This window comes from Gobio gobio, assembly GCF_949357685.1.
Source record: "Gobio gobio genome assembly, chromosome: 14".
NCBI classification, from domain to species: domain Eukaryota; kingdom Metazoa; phylum Chordata; class Actinopteri; order Cypriniformes; family Gobionidae; genus Gobio; species Gobio gobio.
In genome coordinates, this window is record NC_137107.1 from 5124389 (window position 1) to 5144609 (window position 20221).

The following is a 20221-nucleotide window of genomic DNA, read 5'->3' on the forward strand; positions in this document are numbered from 1 at the left end:
GGTCCAGGGTCACAATTTAGTAGTTATTTTAATTAGTATAATAATAGACATGCTTTCTATTTTACACACATTTCTAATTACTTGTATTCTGTACAGTAGGGATGTGACGGTGACGAAATTTTCCCACCGGTTAATTGATGTGTGACAACACCGGTAATACCGGTATCACCGGCGGAGGCTTTTAATCACTAATTCTATCAAACCGAAAGTAACATGCACACGACCGCTCTGAACTGAAAACGCGGCAGTGTTGCGTATTCACACACCGTGAATGAAGCTCGTCTGTAAATGCGCGCTCTGAGGCCATGGGTGCGTCTCAATCAGTTCAGTAGTCAGACTGATCAATGCTTGATCAGTGCCCTATGATTGAGATGCACGCCATGAATGAATAACAGTTCGTCCGGAAAGCCTTGTTTATACTCAACGCGCCCGCACGAGCGCGAGGGTGCGCGCGGCAAAAATAAATGTGCGCAGTCAGCGTAGCGGAGCGAGCCAGGCGAAAGTAAACAATGCGCGCTCTGTGCGGCTGTGCACATTTTACTTTCGGTTTTGAATAAGCGCCAATTCGGCTGCGGGTTGCTTGAATTATTGGTTCATTAGTCTATTATTTTTAATGAAAAACACAACAACAAAACATATGACAAACTCCCTTAAATAGGCGCTTGTACGTTTCGCTTTGAAACCAAATCTTCCGCGATCATCTCCGTCAGCTCCTCACTCTTAAATCTGATGAATGACTCCTGCCGCTGCCGAGACTCACGGTCGGATCCTGCTTTATTAAGCAGACACGTTCAGTTTTTATTCGTATTGTCTGTTCTCTAACTGAACTAAATTATTTTATTACTATAAAAAAATCAAAAAGACGGGCGGTGCAACGGTGGGCAAGTGATGTAACCAGTGTTGAGTCTGGACACCGGCAACACCGACTATCGTAGCAAGCCTACTGTACAGTTTTGACTGTTTTTGTCATATAGTTTCTGACTATACTGTAAAAGTGTGTATTTTTTTAAATGTATTATTATTTTGCATTACGGTAAAGAAAAAAGTTCAAAAAAATAGTCACAATTTGGTCCTAAACCGGCTCTATTTGCTTTATAAACTGGCTATTTTTGGTGAAATGTGACTCACACGCTCTTGTCAGATTATCAAGCGCGTCTCGTCATCACTGATATATATTAGGGCTGTCAAAAGATTAATCGCATCCAAAATAGAAGTTTGTGTTTACATAATATATGTGTGTGTACTCTGTTAATTATTATTTATATATTAACACACACACATTCATGTATATATTTAAGAAATATTTGCATGTATATACATTTATATAATCTATAATATATATAAATATAAATAATAATATTTTTTTCTTAAATATATATACATGCTTGTGTGTGTGTTTATATTTAAATAATAATTAACAGAGTACACACACATATATTATGTAAACACAAACTTTTATTTTGGATGCAATTAATCGCGATTAATCGTTTGACAGTCCTAATATTAATGCATCTTTCCTGACTGTGCTCTGTTTCTCCATCAGCTGGAGATTCTGTGCTCTGTAAATATTCTCCAGTTCATCTTCATTGCTCTGAAGCTGGATACGATCATCACCTGGCCGTGGTTGGTAAGGACCCGCACCTGTAATGGGCTGTAATGGCGTATTGTCAGATATGCGGTGTGTAATGTGTGTGTTTTGCAGGTGGTGTGTGTGCCGCTGTGGATCCTCATGTCCTTCCTGTGTCTGGTGGTGCTTTACTACATCGTGTGGTCGGTGCTCTTCCTGCGCTCCATGGATGTGATTGCGGAGCAGCGGCGCACACACATCACCATGGCGATCAGCTGGATGACCATAGTGGTGCCGCTGCTCACCTTCGAGGTTTGACCACAGCATCATTTACACCATTGTGTTTGTGCAATAAGAGAAAAACACTGAGATCGACCCATAATCATTCTAATTACCAATATAGAGGCCTATTATTATTTTTTTAATGCTAAAAACAAGCATGATTTAATTTCTTAAATGTCTTGGTGTGTGTTTTGGTCATAATTTAGACTTTTTAAAATCGTAATTTCAGCTTTTATCTCATAATTAGGACATTTTAATCATAATTTAGAATTTTAAGTCATAATTTAAAATCATATTTTCAACATTTTATCTTATAATTATGACTTAGCATGTCGTATTTTCGACTTTCGCCCATTATTTTCCTGTTTAAGTTTTTTTTTTTTTTTTTATGTTAAAAACAAGCATGATTTAATTTCTTAAATGTCTTGGTGTGTGTTTTGGTCATAATTTAGATTTTTAAGTCATAATTTTGACTTTAAAAATACTGGGATAAATGAAGAATTTTGGATTTAAAGTCATAATTTCAACTGTTCATCTCACAATGAGTTAGCATGTCATATTTTTGACTTTTTATCCAATGAAGACTTTTTAAATCATATTTTCAACATTTGAATCTTATAATTATGACTTAGCTTGTCATATTTTCGACATTTTATCTTTATAATTATGACTTAGCATGTCATATTTTTGACTTTTTACCTTTGAGGTTTGACTCCAGCATCATATACATGATTGTGTTTATGCAATAAGCTAAAAACACTGAGATCGACCGATATTGATTTTAATAACCAATATAGATGCCCATTATTTTCCTTGCCCATTTATTTTTTTTTGTATGCTAAAAACAAGCATGATTTAATTTCTTAAATGTCTTGGTGTGTGTTTTGGTCATAATTTAAACTTTTTAAAATCTAATTTCAGCTTTTATCTCATAATTAGGACTTTTAATCATAATTTAGATTTTTAAGTCATAATTTCGACTTTAAATCCAAAATTCTTAATTTATCCCAGTATTTTTAAAGTCATAATTTCAACTGTTCATCTCACAATGACTTAGCATGTCATATTTTTGACTTTTTATCCAATGAGGACTTTTAAAATCATATTTTCAACATTTAATCTTATAATTATGACTTAGCATGTCGTATTTTCGACTTTCGCCCATTATTTTCCTGTTTTTTAATGCTTTTTGCATATTGGTAAGTAAACCATTACAATAAAACCACAACAATGAAATCATATATATATATAATTATTAGTGTTCTTGTTACATGTACATATTAGGTAACACTTTATTTTATGGTCCAATTCTCACTAGGCTAGTTGCTTATTAACATGCATATCTGTTTATTAGTACTTATAAAGCACATATTAATGCCTTATTCTGCATGACCTTACTCAACATCCCTTTAAAACTGAACAGCTACCTTACTAACTATTAATAAGCAGTAAATAGGAGTTTGTATACCACCCCTTTAAACTAAAAGCTTTAGACTGTTTGAAGTGAAAAATGAAATCTATTGCCATAATCACAGAATCAATCCGATCAGAACTTTTCCATAAGGGTCCATAACACACACAGTCTCATGTTAATCTTGAGTATCAATAGAGTAGTGTTGATCCTTCATATCCCCCAAGAGTCTTTAGTTTATCAGATTTATAAAAGACAGATACACTGCACTGATTATTTCTGAAAACAGCCGAGTCCGTGGAGGCGGGCAGTGGGCGGAGCTAAAGACACACACACACACACACATGCGGTTTCCACTCATGACCGGGAACAAACACACACACACACACTCACAGAACTCCGGAAACACAAACTGCATCACTGTCCCCTTAACGCTGGGTTATTTGTGAAACTGAACAAGGTGATCTTTCCCTCACACACACACACACTTCTTTAGTGACATTGTTCATCTCGTGTCTAAAAACACAACGCCAGTGCCGGCGAAGGCTCCGGTAACCCGAACGAAGCTCAATGATGGCCGCGCTCTCGCTCTGATTGCTATGCGTGTGTGCGCTTTTCCCGCCCTTTATGATGTCATACAGGGTCATGACGTCATACTTTCTGAAACTTGTTTGAATCCTGAGGGAGTGTATTTGGCACAGAAATACTCCGTCATACGTCCAACTTGTTTTTTTAAAACGTTGGCCATGTTTCGCATGAGAATCAACTCTTTAACTGTGTCAATAAGAATGCATGAGATGACATTAGACCCGCCCCTTTAAAGAAATGTTCTATTTAGTCTTGATTACATGAGCAACTAATGAGCAACTGATATAATTTTCTAGTGTTTTTACTTTGAGCAAAGTGCCAGCAGTAGGAATGAGACGATATATTATATTTCGAAATATCACAGACCAAACAAACGGACAAATGACATCCAGGCAAAATGGAATAGCTCTAAATTTGCAACACGTTAACGTCTGACATGACCACCATCATCATTTTAAGTCGCTTTATTCTCCCCTCTTTACCCACAGTGATCTCCATCTTGTGTGCAGTCGTACAGTAGCTCTACTTCACTGAATGCCTTTGCATTATTTGAATATGGCTCCAGACCGGCAGCAGTTTGGCTTCCCTGTCAAGTATGAAAATAACATTCGGGCAGTTGACAAGACTGCCCAAATTCAAGACTCACAAATGACTCTTATGCATTGGTTGTTTTTTTTAACTTTTATAACTTGCATCTTTATTGGAGTTTTGTAATAACAACAAAATAAAATAATAACAAAAAAAATATATCCTACATTGAACCAAATCAACTGAGGCCTAGGATTAGGTATCTAGTACAATTGAAACAAAAAACAAGTCAAATTATGATCTTCAAAAAACACTGAATAATAAACCATACATATGCATTACTTCTTTCATCTTTTGTGCAAAATTACCAGAACCCAATCCGTAGAATCTCACAGACTCAATGTATAGTTATATAATGAGGAACAGTTATGCCGTCTCTAGGGGTCCATTTTCTCCATTTTTCCTTAAATGATGATTCTCTTAACCTTATAGTGTAGGTTAATTTTTCCATTATGAAAATTTGTCCATTGCTGTTGATCTGGGATGTTCGATTTGAGTCTAGTAATAGCAGATAACAATATCTTGGATAAATAAAGATCCTCCTTCCGCACACTTTCTGTGATGTTTCCAAGAAGCAAAACTTTACGATCCTTTGGGATCCTGTATCCCAGTACCTTCTGTAATGTATTGTTAACAATAGTCCATAATGGTTGAATTTTAGGACATGTCCAGAAGATGTGAGCATGGTTTGCGTCCCTCCAACAGTCTTGAGGTATCCCAAGTTGTTTACTCTTCAAATAACGATGAAAAACCTTAGCATTGGTTCTTTTTAATCAACTCGCTCCAGCCTCACCCAATCGCTCCGGGTAAATCACAGACACTTGGGGTTAAGACACTTTTGGGAAATGCAGGTTCACAACCAATCTGAACCGTGATATATCAAGTGATAAAGCAAGCACTTGATGAACTGTAGTGCCTGTGAACAAGCAATTTTATTAACTGTATTGTAATATGTCAATTTAGCTCCTAAATATTTCATTTTTGCTGCCAATAAATGTAGCTGTCGAGAAGTTTTAATTGCAAACCATCACATTTTTTAGCCGTTCTGAAACGTTCAGCATTGAGATTGTTTATTAGAGAACTTTATTTTGAGAAATTATAATATAAAAACAAAAATGAATGGGAAAAATACTTCTGGAACGAATGTTGAATGCTTAATTCTGATTGGTTTTGAGTAAATGCACTATTACTGTTCCACGTCCCTTCAACTTTAGTTGTTGATTTAGTTTTAGTATTTTGACTAAAATGCCATTTAGTTTTAGTCATATTTTAGTCAACTGAATTGTTTTTAGTTTTAGTCTAGTTTTAGTCGACTAAATATAAGATTTTAAATCTACTGTAGTTTTAGTCTCCTAAATCTAATGAGTTTAGTTAAATTGTAATACATTAAGCATTTAAGCGTTACATAACTGACTGACATTTTGACATCATTTTGTTTTTGACATTAAAAATACACAAAAGAGAGAGCAATTCACTTTTTTGTTTGTTTTTTAAACACAGCTATATAGTTTTTATAACTTTGTATTTCTGTTTTAGTTAGTAGGCCATATCAGGCTAAGCTAAAGCTTCAAATAAGTTATTTTTTACATTTCAGTTAACATTTATTTAATTTCAAGTAATGAAGATTTTTTTAATGGTTTTAGTTTACTATTATAACCCTGATACTTTATTGAATATGTGTCAAATACTGGTCTTTCCTCCTGACTATGAATTAAATGGGAATTAAATTAAATTCAGTTTGTGTAAGCAAAAACTAATATAATGCGTGACTTTTAATGATAAACAAGCTGGAAATACACCGGGACTCTTATTTTGAAATGTCTGCGCTTCTATTGCAGTTGCAGGAGCTCATTCAAGTTCAGGAGATAAAATATGCATTATTACAACCGTCTTAAACGCATTACTATATAAACATCGTAAAGTAAACACTGTCATTATTTATCAGTATTAGTTCATAAACAATTGCCTGGCATAAATGTGTTTAGAGTGATTTTCGTCATAGTTTTTGTCATCCAACACTAGTTTTTATTTAGTTGTCGTCTCGTTTTTGTCAGTGAAAAAAGGTTGTTGACGAAAATTATTTGTCAACGAAATTAACACTGGTTAAATGCACCAATAAGAGCGTTACACAATTTATCGATTTACCACATATGGTAACAGATATATTTATTTTGATATATCAGTCGATCTCTACGTGTCTTGTGGTGTTATTTTAATGCAATTTGGGGTATTTAGCACTTAAAAGGATAGCTCAGCCAAAAATATAAAATCTGCCTGCATTTACACACCTTCAATGATTGTCTTTCTGCCATGCAGCACAAAAAGAGCTAAAGTTGAAAGTGAAAATGCACCGTAAGACAGTAATTGCGCGACGCAGTTGTGTGTGGCATGTCAGAACAATCATCGGTTGTCATCTTCAGTGTGAACGATAAGAGACGCCCATTAATGCCACTGTCTTTAAAGCTACACTGTGTAACTTTTTTAGTTTTTTCTTAGCTAAAAACACTTAGTTCTTTCAAAAATATATGTGCTCATTAATGTATATTTACTTCTTTCAAGTAATAAAGTATTCTCGTAAGTTTATAATATGCCATTGTAAACACATACGGGTGAGGGTTTGAATGCGGGTCGCCATGTTGATCCTCCATCTTGAAAGTACATTAGCCAAAGAGGGACATTCCCGTGAATTCAAGCTTCGCCTTTGGCGTTTTAACACTCGATGGCTCCGTGTCCAATGTGGACGAGGTCGAACTGAAGCCATGTTAATCTTGGACTAAATCAGCCACCGTAGGAGTTAAAACCAAATCGGAATTGAGAGGAACAGAAACTAATATTCACTGGATGGTCATATACAAGTTCACCACTAGATGGAGGAAAATATCACACAGTGGAGCTTTAATGCGAATCATTGAATTGTTCACTCAACTGATTCATTCAGGAACACGAGTCTGCAGCAAAAACAGACACTAAATGGCAATAGTTTGTTTATAATTGATTCATATATTCAATATGATAATTGATTATAAGATGATTACCTATAGTTTTGAATGGCATGAGGGTGAGAGTGTTAACTTTGGGTGAACTCTTCAGAATGCAGTTTGACATCCAAAGTCGAGACTCATCAGTGTTTGTGTTTGTGTTTCAGATCCTCCTGGTTCACAAGCTGGATGGCCATTACAACTCCAACTACGTCCCGGTGTTTGTTCCTCTCTGGGTTTCTTTGGTGACTCTAATGGTGACCACGTTTGGCCAAAAAGGAGGCAATCACTGTACGTGACATGTTTAACTTTTATCTGCTTGCTACTTATAGACACCTAGCGGAAGGTGTCCGCTAATCATTTCAATGAAGCATGACTGGATGATCTTCCAGTATAGTCCATGGCGATCAGTCCACATTTTCGTGACTTCAGTGCTTGCGAGCACACTTCTGAAACCTAAAATGACAAATGGGACACCCTGCGGTCTTGTGGACTTAACAGACACACACACACACACACTCATTGTAATGGACTGTGCACGCCGAAAGCAAATGTAATTATTTGCTCGAGAAGATTACATACAAGTCAATGCAAAGGCGGCATTCGCGTTTGGCTTTCCGGCGTATTTGGGACTTCCACAACAGATACAGAGCAGCAATAGTAGTTATCTCCAACATGGCTGATGACGGAAAAAATGGCGAAAAGAAATGTTGTTGTTGACGATGGTGGTGTGTCTTAAAGGGATAGTTCACCCAAAAATGTAAGTTCTGTCATTAATTCCTCTCATGTCGTCCCCTGTAAGACCTTCGTTGATCTTCAGACACAAATGAAGATATTTCTGATGAAATCTGAGAGCTCTGATCCCTCCATAGACCAGTGGTTCCCAACCACGTTCCTGGAGGACCCCCAACAGTGCACATTTTGCATGTCTCCTCAATCAAACACACCTGATACAGGTCATCAGCTCATTAGTAGCTACTCCAAGACCTGATGTGGGTGTGTCAGACAAAGGACACATCCAAAATGTGCACTGTTGGGGGTCCTCCAGGAACGTGGTTGGGAACCACTGCCATAGACAGTGATTTAATGAACACTTTCAACGTCCAGAAAGGAAGTAAAGACATCGTTAAAATAGTCATGTGACTCAGCCTTAACGTAATGAAGGGACGAGAATACTTAAGTGCGCAAAAACAACAAAATTTCCTCTCGTCTGTGTCAGTCTCTTACGCTGTTGACGTAGTAAATACAGAAAATATTCTCGTCCCTTCATAACATTAAGATTTAGCCACTGGAGTCACATGACTATTTTAACGACGTCTTCCTTTCTGGACGTTGAAAGTGTTCATTAAATCACTGTGTATGGAGGGGTCAGAGCTCTCAGACTTCATCAGAAATATCTTCATGTGTGTCTGAAGATGAACGAAGGTCTTACAGGGGACGACATGAGGGAGAGGAATTAATTACACAACTTACATTTTTGGGTGAACTATCGCTTTAAGACACTCCTCATCGTGCAATGCTTTTATTTGCGAGAGTGACACGAAAAAAAGTAATCCTGCGAGTAATGCGAATGTTCGCGTCGCTTTTTGGTGTGCACACAACATAATTCCACAATACCAAGTGTGCCAGTGTGCCATTTGGGACAGGGCCTGGGTTGCCGGACTTCAAAACTTCTATTAGCCAAAACAAAAATATCAGAAATAAACCAGATCATCACAGAATTATTTTGCTTATGAAACCAGGGCTCCAGACTGCGACTAAATGGTGGCATTTTGCGACCTTTTGAATTCACCTCAGTATTAATAACATCGCTACTGCGAGACCTAGAGGAAGCGTTTGGTGCACAATCCTCTGTTATAAACCACAGATCTCAGATCAGAGCTGATGTGGAGACCAGAGAAACATTTAGAAACATTCAGGCCACAAATCATAAACATTCCCCATGGAGTTAATGTAGGAACACCCCATGGGATTGTGGAAGAAATGGTCAAATTACATTTTTACATTATTCATCTCAGCCTTTTGAGAGTGAAATTCCAGCACTTTCAAGTGTTTCACACTTTTTCCAGCACTTCAAAGCTCTAAATATTATCCAATTTTAATATTATTTTTAGTGTGATGATTTGTAAAACTAAAAGTGTAAAGGTGCTGGCCACTTTATGGCAAAAAACTAAACAAAACACTATAACCAGTAGGTGGCGGCATAGGAGCTCTTATTAGACTTATTAGACATTTCCACTACTTAATATATGGAGAAAAGTAGGAAGTCACAAAGTCACGAAAAACTAAAACTTTTCTTCAAACTGTGACTGGATTACACAGAAAACAAGTAAAGAGTGCTCCTTTTAGTTCAGTTTGATACTATAGAAGAACAATAGTACATTTAATGAGAGTGGAATATTACAATTTTCCTTTTGCACATTACTGTTGTTAATTAAAAACAATTCTGCTTAACAATTTAAGCTCAGCGCTTCACTGTTAAATTTCCAATAAACAAACATGTACTATTATTAGTAACTACACTTATTAACAAAACAATGTAAAACAATAGTCATTTTATGATTAAATTAACCTTATGATAAATGTTCCTCCAGCGCTGGTGCCACTGCTCTCAAATGTTAGTCTGGAGCCTGTGTTATCAAAGTATTTATTTGTAAAACAGTGGAAATTTAGTAGATTTGGTTAGCATGTTGATTTACGGTGTGCGCCCCTAAAGTTTTCAGTTGGGGGCCACTGTGCTCCTAGTGAATAAAGTTAGTCTGGAGCCCTGGAAACGCAGATCTGGTTGCAAAAAGTATGCCATAAGACTTCTTTTTATTCAATAAAAGCAGATTAGAAGAAAACCATGTTTGAATAAGATTGAAATCAAACTGAAGTGAGGTTTGAATCCTAGATATATCATGATTAGATGTATACATAACTGTTCATCTACGTATAGATGACAGTCGGAGCATATTTGTGGTTGATCATTTATAAAAACGGAAAATAAAAGGGGCCCTAGGGAAGAACCCTGAGGGACCTTCCATTATTCTAGGCTGGGAGAGAGCAGCATTAAAAGACACGCTTTGACGTCTGTAATGAACATATCAATTAAACCACAGAACAGCTGATTTGGAAAGACCAATAGCATATAGTTTGTCCAGGAGAATATAATGATTGACCATGTCAAATGCCTTAGTAAGGTCAATAAAAAGTGCACCCGTAGACCTGTTATCTTGTGCAGTAAATGCTGTAAGGGCTGTTATTGTAGAGGGATTGGGTCGAAATCCAGATTGATTTGGAGTCAAGAGGGAGAAATCATTAATATATTTAGACAGTTGCTTAAAAATAAGCTTTTTGAATATCTTCGCCTCATTACTGATTATAGAAATAGTTCTATAAATGTTGACATCCAGTAAGTCACCTTCTTTGTGTAGTGGTATTACTTTCGCAAATTTCCACATGAATGGAATTACACAAATGTTTAGCTTTCTAATGCTGCGTTCACACCAAACGTGAATAAAGCGTCTAGTTGACGCCCTGAACATTTTGAATCCATTCGCACGCGCGTCCACAGTGAACTGGACACGCGTATAAATCGAGCGTCTGAAGCGAAATAGACGCGCGTTCAAGGCGCTCCAGGAGAAATATGTCATAAACACCACTCTGCCTCTTTTCATTTTCATTAAAAAATATATATTAAATATTAATAGCCACACAAATGTGGTCCAGGCAACGCCTACATTATCTTCACTGCATGTATATTTAAATATCCTACAAAAATAAAGTTATGAAACTTCTCTTTGCCCTCCGTCAAAACGATTTGGCAGACAACAAATGATGATTCATGAGGGCAAAGATCGGCCGTTAGATCCACACAATTTTTTAAATAGGCGCTCTCTTTATAAATAAACCACAGATTTGAGCTTTAAACTACTACATTCTCACCTGAAAAAGTCTTAACTACATTTTGTGACACAATAGTAGTATTTTTAAATTATGCGGGTTTCTCATAACGTCACTTCACCACGTGACAGCAGCGAGCAGGCTCCTGATTGGTTAAAACGCATCGAATTGACGACAAAGTTGAAATTTTTCAACTCGCAAATTTGCTTCAAACGCGTGAATGCACAAAAAGCAACACTCGCGCAATTTGCGTCAAATTCACGTAATTTGCGCGGGCGAAACGCATCTATCGCGCCGCAGGACCTCCAAACGCGCGTCAACACGTCTTTCCATTGACTTCACATGGAAATCACTCGCTCCTGACGCTCTATTCACGTCTGGTGTGAACGCAGCATTAGATCTAATTCATGTTTTTCTTTGTCTGTTACTTGAGATGAGTGATTGAAACAAGCCCCAAACCCTAAGTATTAAAGGGTTAGTTAGTTAGTTAGTAGTTTGGCTGAACTAACCCTTTGACCTTCTGTGTAGCCCTTCCCACACTTCCCACACTCACAGCTGATTTCCCTCACTCACTTCAACATTTGTGTCATTGTAACAGCAAAGTGTGTCCTATATTTGCAATGAGTTTGAAATTTAACGAGTGTTGATTTCTCTGATTTTTCTCAGGGTGGTTTGGCATCCGCAAAGACTTCTGCCAGTTTCTCCTCGAACTCTTCCCCTTCCTGAGGGAATATGGCAACATATCCTACGACTTGCACCATGAGGACTCCGAGGTGTCCGAGGAGCCTAAAATCCCTCCCATGTTTCGGAAGAAGACGGGCGTGGTGATTACCCAGAGTCCTGGAAAATACTTCGTGCCGCCACCCAAACTGTGCATCGACATGCCGGACTAACAGCAGAACTCCGGCTGTTCACGAACAGTATTGCACTATGCACTGGGGTCCGCTTCAGGACGTCCCATTAAAGAAGACAAAAACAAGCCAACTGCAAAGATGAGCTCTTCATGATAGACCCTTTGTGGGTCGTTTTGTAAAATCATAGCCTTGTGTCTGTAAAATCCAACCGCGTAGATGGGACCTGTTGCCTTCAGGAGAGCCTCGCTTGACCTTTCCTGACAACTCAAAGGACTCGCCAAGAGATTGTCCAATCCGTAAATAAGCCAAGTGTTTTGTTTTTTTTACCAGGTGTCTGTTTTAAATCCACGTATGATCCGTCGGTTCTCCGTGCAAGCCTGGGAATGCGTGAGCGTTCCTCGTTTCCACCGTGAACCTGAAGGGGATTTCTTCATCGGATGGCTGGCCAATGAAAATGTTTTGTTGTTTCTCAAACTTCTGGACTTCCACAACTACACTCGAGTGCAAAATAAAAAAAAAAAAAAGTAGGTCATCTTTATTCAAATATTCCCAGAACCTGTATATTCCCCGTCTTGTTTTCAGCAAGCTTTCAATCCTCTCTTTTAATCGTTCAACGGCTGGCAGACTTAAGTACTTAAGGCACTTTCTCAGCTGGTCTGAGGGAATAGCCATAGAAATGTTTCTTTTTGTAGATGTGGACCAATATCCCGGTTTTAACGCTGTTCCTCACTGTACGCTTGTACCGCTCTTGACGTTCATTGTGTCCATTCCTTTGTAAAGGCGAGACGTACCGTAGCTCTCGACAGTGCCTCACATTAAAATCTTACTGTTTATCATGCTAATGCTGTGTGAATCTCTCCACGTTTCAAGCCCATTATCATATATTTATCACGTGATGTGTTTCTTTTTGTGCGGCAGGTGCTTGCTAAGACTCACACTTAAGGTTAGGAGTTTCACCGAAACAAAGAATACAAAATTGTACCTTTTAAGGTCACTTGGGTGGTATCCTTAAGGGTACATTTTTGTACCTCTAAGTCAGGGGTAGACAAGTTCGGTCCTAGAGTTTAGCTCCAACCCTACTAAGCCACCACAGTATCAAACTCATGGCTCCCAGCATGCATTGCAGCATTAAGTATGTCTCCATTGTTGAGATTCATATGCTGAATCTTGATATCTGTGTGCGTTTAAAAATCAAAATGTCTGATCTGTGGCAATGAAGTATTGTTGGTGAATATTATTTAGTAACATTTTTAGTCAGTGATGAGTTTAGCCAAACATTTTTCTTCATGACAATTTTAGTTTATGGCTTCTTTTGATTTGAACAGATTATGTGTTTTGTTAACACTGTAACAAAAACCACAAACTCACATAAAAAGTCAAGAGTCAAACTGGCCAGCTAAATGAAACACTGATCTCCATAATGGCGACTGATACATAATCGACATCTAAATCTTATTAATTCTCAATAAGAGCTTCTATAGACGACTTTCAGGACTGAACTTGCCTTCCCCTGCTCTAAGTAGAGGAAAACAATGGTATTATTGTACCCCAAGGACCAATTGTGTACCTTTTCAAAGGTAGAGTTATACGTTTTGTTCCCCAAGGAACCAAATTGTTCCTCTATTGTACCTTTTTTTTCTGAGAGTGTAATGCCCGGTGGAACTTAAGCCTATAAAACAGGCATAACTTAATATTTGTCAATTAAAACCATATTGTATCTTCTCATTAATGAGTGAATTACCAACTATGTTTTTACCAATTATCCTTTTTTATTCATTTTTATTAAAAATTTTGAAATTCTTGAAATTTTCAAGAACTACAGCAAAAACCAGTGAGATGCGAGAAATTACTACAATTTATGAGAAATTGTATTTAAATATATCTATTAGATTACATTTATAGGAGCATGTAAAATGAGAATTAGCAGAATGAGCTCCATTCAATGGAAATGTACAGTATAACATTTTTACATGCTTATATTTTTACCTGAATATGAAAAAAATGATGATGATAAACATTGAATTTCATTTTCATGCTGAAATGGTTCATCAATAGGCGGCAGCAAAATGAAATGTGGACTTTGTCTTCTCCAAACCCTACTGGTCTGTGAACTTTTGCTCTACACACACATTGAAATTGTCTTTTTATTTTAGTGTGTGTGTGTGTGTGTGTGTGTGTGTGTGTGTGTGTGTGTGTGTGTGTGTGTGTGTGTGTGTGTGTGTGTGTGTGTGTGTGTGTGTGTGTGTGTGTGTGTGTGTGTGTGTGTGTGTGTGTGTGTGTGTGTGTGTGTGTGTGTGTGTGTGTGTGTGTGTGTGTGTGTGTGTGTGTGTGTGTGTGTGTGTGTAACAAAATGCAGCCCTGTTGAGAAGAAAAGATGTGTGTGAGAGTGTAGGAAAGAGGCTAAATGTATTTTACAGAAGTAATTCGGGACAAATCGAACTTCTAAGAACCAGCATAATGTCATGTTAATCCACAGGTCACAAAAGAGCTGAATGCTGAAGGTGTAACCGTTTAGTTTAAATGCTTAGATTTCTTACATTTTTTGTTTAAAAAAACAGAAATAAATAAATGGTGTATTTTGACTGTCTTAACACACTTATTAAAATTTCATCTCTGTTCTAAAAACTATGGATATAAAAAAAAAAAAAAAACATTCTTTAGCCAGTTTCTTCTGAGTTTTGTCCTGTCACAATTAAAGCTAAAGGTCAAATCTATATATTCTAACCCTCTGGTGTTCTTCAGTCACTTCTGACCAATTTCTTTTTTTACTTGCCGTGTGAAAAAAAATAAAAAATTGGGGTCATAATTCGAAAAGGTAAAAAAGTAATCCATTAATAAATGCCTTCTGAAGCAAAGCAATGTTTTTTTGTACAGCCAGATGCCAGTGATTATAGTTTATAAAGTAATAAATATGGATATTATTCTTCAGAAGGCCTTTATTAACCCCTGGAGCCGTATGGAGCACTTTTATGATGGAGGGATGTGCGATATGGACAAAATAAATATTGCGATTTTTAAACATCCACTAAATTAAACTGCTGTAAAAATGGATCAGATAAATGTTTTTTTGTTGTTGTTGCATAAATCTGTTTATCAACCTCATCCCTGATCAAAACTACTAAATGGTTTGTTTTTTTTTAATCCAGGATTTTTACTCTTTAATTGCCAAGTTCATAAATGATGTCACTGATTTGGGGGGAAAACACACAAAAGGAGTTATTTTCAATATAAAAAGTGATTGTGGACTGGATATTTTTTAGCTTTTATCACAGTCTTGGAAATGTGAAAGATTAGTAACAACATTGGGTTTGATGTATTGTTAGTTTTTGTGCAGCATCAGTTTTTAATTTTATTACTAATCTGTGATGATAAGTTTTTAAAAAATCCAGTCCACAAATCACTTTTTTTCCGGTTCTCCTATTTTAATCATTTAAAATGTAGTTGTGCGCGTGTTTTCCAGAAATCTCAACTTTCCAGAATGCTGCAAGCACACCACAGGTCATGTGACCAGAACCAGCTTCACCCTTTCTGTAACAACTTTGTAACCTCAGCCAAAATGGACCAACAGCTGATGATCGCTGTACAGGGGTACACGCATTTCCCCTCATCTTCAGAAATATATCTACTAGCTGGAAATCCATTCATCCATGTTCCAAACTGCATACATATCCCACATAAAATAATAATAATAATAAATATTATTTATAATAAAACTTTGCTCATGTTTCAGAATGTCTTGTATGTCATTGTCACTAGTAGAAATCTAATTCCTGATATAACTATTAACTTGTGAAAACTGTTGATATCAATAATTAATGTGGAAATGGCTAAATGTAAAAACGGCTTGCCATACTATGGCAAGGGTAAACTTGTGTTGACGGTTGTGTTTAGGGGTTAGGCGATCATTTATCATTCACCTGATATGAAATCAATGGAAGTCTAGTCAATGTCAAAGTCTCAGGTACTCCCATTAATAAAGCTGGGAAGAGTCAGGATATGTTTACATAACTCTGTGTTTGTCTGAAAGAAGAGCGTCATATACATCTGGGATTGCTCAATCATGGGGTAACTTTCATTTTTGGGTGAACCATTTCTTTAAGTGATCATAAAAACAGTCAAATTATTTTTTATATCAAGAATTAGCATTTTAGCTAGTGAAAATGTAATTGTTGATATGATGAATCAAAGGGATAGTTCACCCAAAAATGAAAATTAGCCCATGACTTACCCTCAAGTCATCCTTGGTGTGTATGACATTCTTTCAGACGAATAAAATCTGTTATATTAATAATGTCCTGGCTAATCCAAGCTTTATAATGGCTTTTTCTGTTTTGAAGTCAATAAACATGAATCCATCCATCATAAAAGTGCATCTGTCCATCATAAGTGCATCCATCCATCATAAAAGAGCATCTGTCCATCATAAAAGTGCATCTGTCCATCATAAAAGAGCATCTATCCATCATAAAAGTGCATCTGTCCATCATAAAAGTGCATCCATTCATCATAAAAGTGCATCTGTCCATCATAAAAGTGCATCTGTCCATCATAAAAGTGCATCTGTCCATCATAAAAGTGCATCTGTCCATCATAAAAGTGCATCCATCCATCATAAAAGAGCATCTGTCCATCATAAAAGTGCATCTGTCCATCATAAAAGTGCATCTGTCCATCATAAAAGAGCATCTGTCCATCATAAAAGAGCATCTATCCATCATAAAAGTGCATCTGTCCATCATAAAAGTGCATCCATTCATCATAAAAGTGCATCTGTCCATCATAAAAGTGCATCTGTCCATCATAAAAGTGCATCTGTCCATCATAAAAGTGCATCCATCCATCATAAAAGAGCATCTGTCCATCATAAAAGTGCATCTGTCCATCATAAAAGTGCATCCATCCATCATAAAAGTGCATCTGTCCATCATAAAAGTGCATCTATCCATCATAAAAGTGCATCTATCCATCATAAAAGTGCATCTGTCCATCATAAAAGAGCATCTGTCCATCATAAAAGTGCATCTGTCCATCATAAAAGTGCATCTATCCATCATAAAAGTGCATCTGTCCATCATAAAAGTGCATCTATCCATCATAAAAGTGCATCCATCCATCATAAAAGTGCATCTGTCCATCTTAAAAGTGCATCTATCCATCATAAAAGAGCATCTGTCCATCATAAAAGTGCATCTATCCATCATAAAAGTGCATCTGTCCATCATAAAAGTGCATCTATCCATCATAAAAGTGCATCCATCCATCATAAAAGTGCATCTGTCCATCATAAAAGTGCATCCATCCATCATAAAAGAGCATCTGTCCATCATAAAAGTGCATCTGTCCATCATAAAAGTGCATCTGTCCATCATAAAAGAGCATCTGTCCATTATAAAAGTGCATCTATCCATCATAAAAGTGCATCTCTCCATCATAAAAGTGCATCCATCCATCATAAAAGTGCATCTGTCCATCATAAAAGTGCATCTGTCCATCATAAAAGTGCATCCGTCCATCATAAAAGTGCATCTGTCCATCATAAAAGTGCATCCATCCATCATAAAAGTGCATCTGTCCATCATAAAAGTGCATCTATCCATCATAAAAGTGCATCCGTCCATCATAAAAGTGCATCTCTCCATCATAAAAGTGCATCCATCCATCATAAAAGTGCATCTGTCCATCATAAAAGTGCATCTGTCCATCATAAAAGTGCATCCGTCCATCATAAAAGTGCATCTGTCCATCATAAAAGTGCATCCATCCATCATAAAAGTGCATCTGTCCATCATAAAAGTGCATCTGTCCATCATAAAAGTGCATCTATTCATCATAAAAGTGCATCTGTCCATCATAAAAGTGCATCTGTCCATCATAAAAGTGCATCTGTCCATCATAAAAGTGCATCTGTCCATCATAAAAGTGCATCCATCCATCATAAAAGTGCATCTATTCATCATAAAAGTGCATCTGTCCATCATAAAAGTGCATCTATCCATCATAAAAGTGCATCTGTCCATCATAAAAGTGCATCTGTCCATCATAAAAGTGCATCCGTCCATCATAAAAGAGCATCCGTCCATCATAAAAGAGCATCTGTCCATCATAAAAGTGCATCTGTCCATCTAAAAATTGCATCTATTCATCTAAAAATTGCATCTGTCCATCATAAAAGTGCATCTATCCATCATAAAAGTGCATCTGTCCATCATAAAAGTGCATCTGTCCATCATAAAAGTGCATCTGTCCATCATAAAAGTGCATCTATTCATCATAAAAGAGCATCTATTCATCATAAAAGTGCATCTGTCCATCATAAAAGTGCATCTGTCCATCATAAAAGTGCATCTATTCATCATAAAAGTGCATCTGTCCATCATAAAAGTGCATCTATTCATCATAAAAGTGCATCTGTCCATCATAAAAGTGCATCTTTCCATCATAAAAGTGCATCTGTCCATCATAAAAGTGCATCTATTCATCATAAAAGTGCATCTGTCCATCATAAAAGTGCATCTGTCCATCATAAAAGTGCATCCGTCCATCATAAAAGAGCATCCGTCCATCATAAAAGAGCATCTGTCCATCATAAAAGTGCATCTGTCCATCTAAAAATTGCATCTATTCATCTAAAAATTGCATCTGTCCATCATAAAAGTGCATCTATCCATCATAAAAGTGCATCTGTCCATCATAAAAGTGCATCTGTCCATCATAAAAGTGCATCTGTCCATCATAAAAGTGCATCTATTCATCATAAAAGAGCATCTATTCATCATAAAAGTGCATCTGTCCATCATAAAAGTGCATCTGTCCATCATAAAAGTGCATCTATTCATCATAAAAGTGCATCTGTCCATCATAAAAGTGCATCTATTCATCATAAAAGTGCATCTGTCCATCATAAAAGTGCATCTTTCCATCATAAAAGTGCATCTTTCCATCATAAAAGTGCATCTATTCATCATAAAAGTGCATCTGTCCATCATAAAAGTGCATCTATTCATCATAAAAGTGCATCCGTCCATCATAAAAGTGCATCCGTCCATCATAAAAGTGCATCTGTCCATCATAAAAGTGCATCTATTCATCATAAAAGTGCATCTGTCCATCATAAAAGTGCATCTTTCCATCATAAAAGTGCATCTGTCCATCATAAAAGTGCATCTATTCATCATAAAAGTGCATCTATTCATCATAAAAGTGCATCCGTCCATCATAAAAGTGCATCCGTCCATCATAAAAGTGCATCCGTCCATCATAAAAGTGCATCTGTCCATCATAAAAGTGCATCTGTCCATCATAAAAGTGCATCTTTCCATCATAAAAGTGCATCTATTCATCATAAAAGTGCATCCGTCCATCATAAAAGTGCATCTGTCCATCATAAAAGTGCATCTATTCATCATAAAAGTGCATCTGTCCATCATAAAAGTGCATCTGTCCATCATAAAAGTGCATCTATTCATCATAAAAGTGCATCTATTCATCATAAAAGTGCATCCGTCCATCATAAAAGTGCATCCGTCCATCATAAAAGTGCATCTGTCCATCATAAAAGTGCATCTATCATCATAAAAGTGCATCTGTCCATCATAAAAGTGCATCTGTCCATCATAAAAGTGCATCCGTCCATCATAAAAGAGCATCTGTCCATCATAAAAGAGCATCTGTCCATCATAAAAGTGCATCTGTCCATCTAAAAATTGCATCTATTCATCTAAAAATTGCATCTGTCCATCATAAAAGTGCATCTGTCCATCATAAAAGTGCATCTGTCCATCATAAAAGAGCATCTGTCCATCATAAAAGTGCATCCGTCCATCATAAAAGTGCATCTGTCCATCATAAAAGTGCATCTATCCATCATAAAAGTGCATCAGTCCATCATAAAAGTGCATCCGTCCATCATAAAAGTGCATCTGTCCATCATAAAAGTGCATCTCTCCATCATAAAAGTGCATCTGTCCATCTTAAAAGTGCATCAGTCCATCATAAAAGTGCATCTGTCCATCATAAAAGTGCATCTGTCCATCATAAAAGTGCATCTGTCCATCATAAAAGAGCATCT

At 36.8% G+C, this 20221-nt stretch overlaps 1 protein-coding gene across 1 annotated transcript in view; it reads left to right on the forward strand.

The window, feature by feature from the left end:
• tmem185 (transmembrane protein 185) overlaps positions 1 to 13976 on the forward strand; it is a 21770-nt gene extending 7794 nt beyond the window's left edge. Inside the window, exons 4-7 of the mRNA XM_079835526.1 lie at positions 1544 to 1627; positions 1703 to 1879; positions 7582 to 7705; positions 11966 to 13976. Coding sequence (XP_079691652.1) covers positions 1544 to 1627; positions 1703 to 1879; positions 7582 to 7705; positions 11966 to 12192 — 612 coding nt within the window. The 3' untranslated portion in view covers positions 12193 to 13976. The remainder of the gene's footprint in view (positions 1 to 1543; positions 1628 to 1702; positions 1880 to 7581; positions 7706 to 11965) is intronic.
• Positions 13977 to 20221: the final 6245 nt, after the last annotated feature.